The 2,177-nt window shown below is 31.7% G+C and overlaps 1 protein-coding gene across 3 annotated transcripts in view; it reads right to left on the bottom strand.

Annotated features, from left to right (window-relative positions):
• Positions 1-1,491, bottom strand: part of Gclc (glutamate--cysteine ligase) — a 14,322-nt gene extending 12,831 nt beyond the window's left edge. The window contains exons 1-2 of one of the 3 annotated variants that reach the window (XM_018506283.1): positions 1,260-1,491; positions 757-1,125 (exon numbers count right to left, since the gene is read on the bottom strand). In XM_018506283.1, the coding sequence (XP_018361785.1) occupies positions 757-1,125; positions 1,260-1,376 (486 nt within the window). In that variant the 5' untranslated portion in view covers positions 1,377-1,491. Of the gene's footprint in view, positions 1-756; positions 1,149-1,259 lie in introns of all 3 variants that reach the window. The other 2 variants (XM_018506265.1, XM_018506273.1) reach the window with 2 other exon arrangements.
• Positions 1,492-2,177: the final 686 nt, after the last annotated feature.

The following is a 2,177-nucleotide window of genomic DNA, read 5'->3' as shown; positions in this document are numbered from 1 at the left end:
AACTATAAAAGCTCGAGTTGTTGTCACGTCTTGTCAGTCGGTGTCGCTCGTACACAGTAATAAGTCCTTCTGACGAAATTTTTTTATCATTTTACAATTGTCATTAGTACTAACTAATAACTAAAAAAAGTGACTCACTGTGTCTAATACCGACTGGTCAATATATCAGGAACCGGTTCTTGAATTATTCATAATATTGTTTGCGATACGGTACTTTGTAATCGTGGTGAGTGTCCCTATTTTCGGTTAGTTTTTCGGTAAATTAGTTTCTGTATTCTTTAATTTGACATTTTTTATATTTTCCTTCTTTTTCATTTTCTTTTCTTTCTTTTTATTTAATTCTGACATTTAAATTCTCGATGTAGGGGAGCTCACCATGATAGGATAATTTTTACTTTATATATGTTAATGTGTGTTTGCTCTGAGAAAGGCTCAAAAATGAGTCGAAACATGTAAGCGCGTTTAGTGAATAAAGAAGTTTCATTCTTTATAAGTGTATTATTTGCGCGACATCTTCTGCGCCCGACTCCTAGTGCCCTTACTCTTTCCAATTCTTTGATTTGTAAGGAGTCTTGATTAGTTTGATTTATTAACGGATTTGTAAATTTGATCTAGAGGAGAGGATGCTAATGTGGATTTTTAAAGAAATTATGTACCTACCTCCTCGATCTGATTCTAAGTTCTTTATTATCTTAATTTCGAAAACAAAAATTGATTTATGGAGCTTCTGAAAAACCAATTCAATTGTAACCTCACCTCAAAATGATCAGTATCTTCTAAATCGTTCTGATGGACTTTTTCGGAAAATAAAGAAACACTATCTCTGATAAACAGATGAGCTATATGTTGCGCAAGCAAATGATCAATTCCATTATCCAAAAGCTGTTTATATATCTCATCGTCATACGTTAAAGAGACATCATTATATTTTTCACCTTGTCTGCTAAGGTACGAATCAATAGAATCGTACCTAGACTTACTGATTTTAAATTGGTTTTCTTTAAGTGGTTTTAACCCTCGTTCTTCTTGTGTTCTGCAGTCTACTGACGAAGATATGACATTCCATCGACAATCAACATCACTTATGTAGCCTCGATAAAACGGACTGGCAGCGGTTAAAGCCAACTGTCGAATGTTAAAGAAATCTTCTGTAACGTACGTATGAAAGAACACTCTATATGCCGCTATTATATTTAATAAAAAGGAAGAAACCAAATGAACAAATAAAGAAATCTAATGATAGTGACCATGACACTAACCATGATGGGACATAAAGGTGTTAGTTGATCGTATAATGTTCTTGCTTCTTCTATGTTACATGCTTGAAAAGTAAGTTGCAAACAGCAACATCCCATCCCAAAACCCATTGCGTCCATATAAATACAATTATCTTTAGCTACTTTTGAGGACCTGTCATCCCCCTTGCTAGTAAAGTCTTCTTTGAATAACAATGGTACACTTTCATCTCTGTAAACTGAAAAGATGTATTTATATTAAGTGGAAAATTATTCAAAAATTTTGTTAAATATATTATATTATACGTACGAATATATATTAAGTATATACTATTATATTATAGTACATTACACATTATTTATCAAATAATATGATAGAATTTAGATCGATGAGAATAAATCTAAGTACGATAACTATATTACATTTGGTCAAAGCGGATCTTATGTTAGTGCTTAAACATTTCTTGTGTGAATTTATATACATATCTGATTCTGCAAATTGCGCACCGAAATCTTTTTCAATCTTGAAACGCCATCATAAGCAGAATCAGAGTAGTAATGTTTTGTTAGTTAAGGGGGTTCTAAAGACGATTAGTCACATTGAAAATAGCACTTACACACAGACGATTTACATGTTATTGACATATCACTACATCATTGGCTGCGTTCAGCGAAAAAACCTCTCACTGAGCGCTTATTGAGCAAAAAAGGGATTAATCTATGATTAATATGTTTATTTATTATAATTCATAATGTAGAATAACTTGTCTATTACAGATAATCTTTAATATCATATTTCTTATTTATTACTGTTTATTATTTCTCTAATGCCGTGCTTGGGCCGTGAAGTTATGTAGCTCAGTGAGTAGTGGAGCGACTTATAATTACTTATAATATTAAATAACTCGTAAACTATTAATTTTTTTATAATCGGACTTTAAT

Source organism: Trachymyrmex cornetzi, unplaced genomic scaffold (assembly GCF_001594075.2).
Source record: "Trachymyrmex cornetzi isolate Tcor2-1 unplaced genomic scaffold, Tcor1.1 scaffold1077, whole genome shotgun sequence".
Taxonomy (NCBI): domain Eukaryota; kingdom Metazoa; phylum Arthropoda; class Insecta; order Hymenoptera; family Formicidae; genus Trachymyrmex; species Trachymyrmex cornetzi.
The sequence above is the reverse complement of the archived record's forward strand: the minus strand, read 5'-3'. Positions and strand labels throughout refer to the sequence as shown.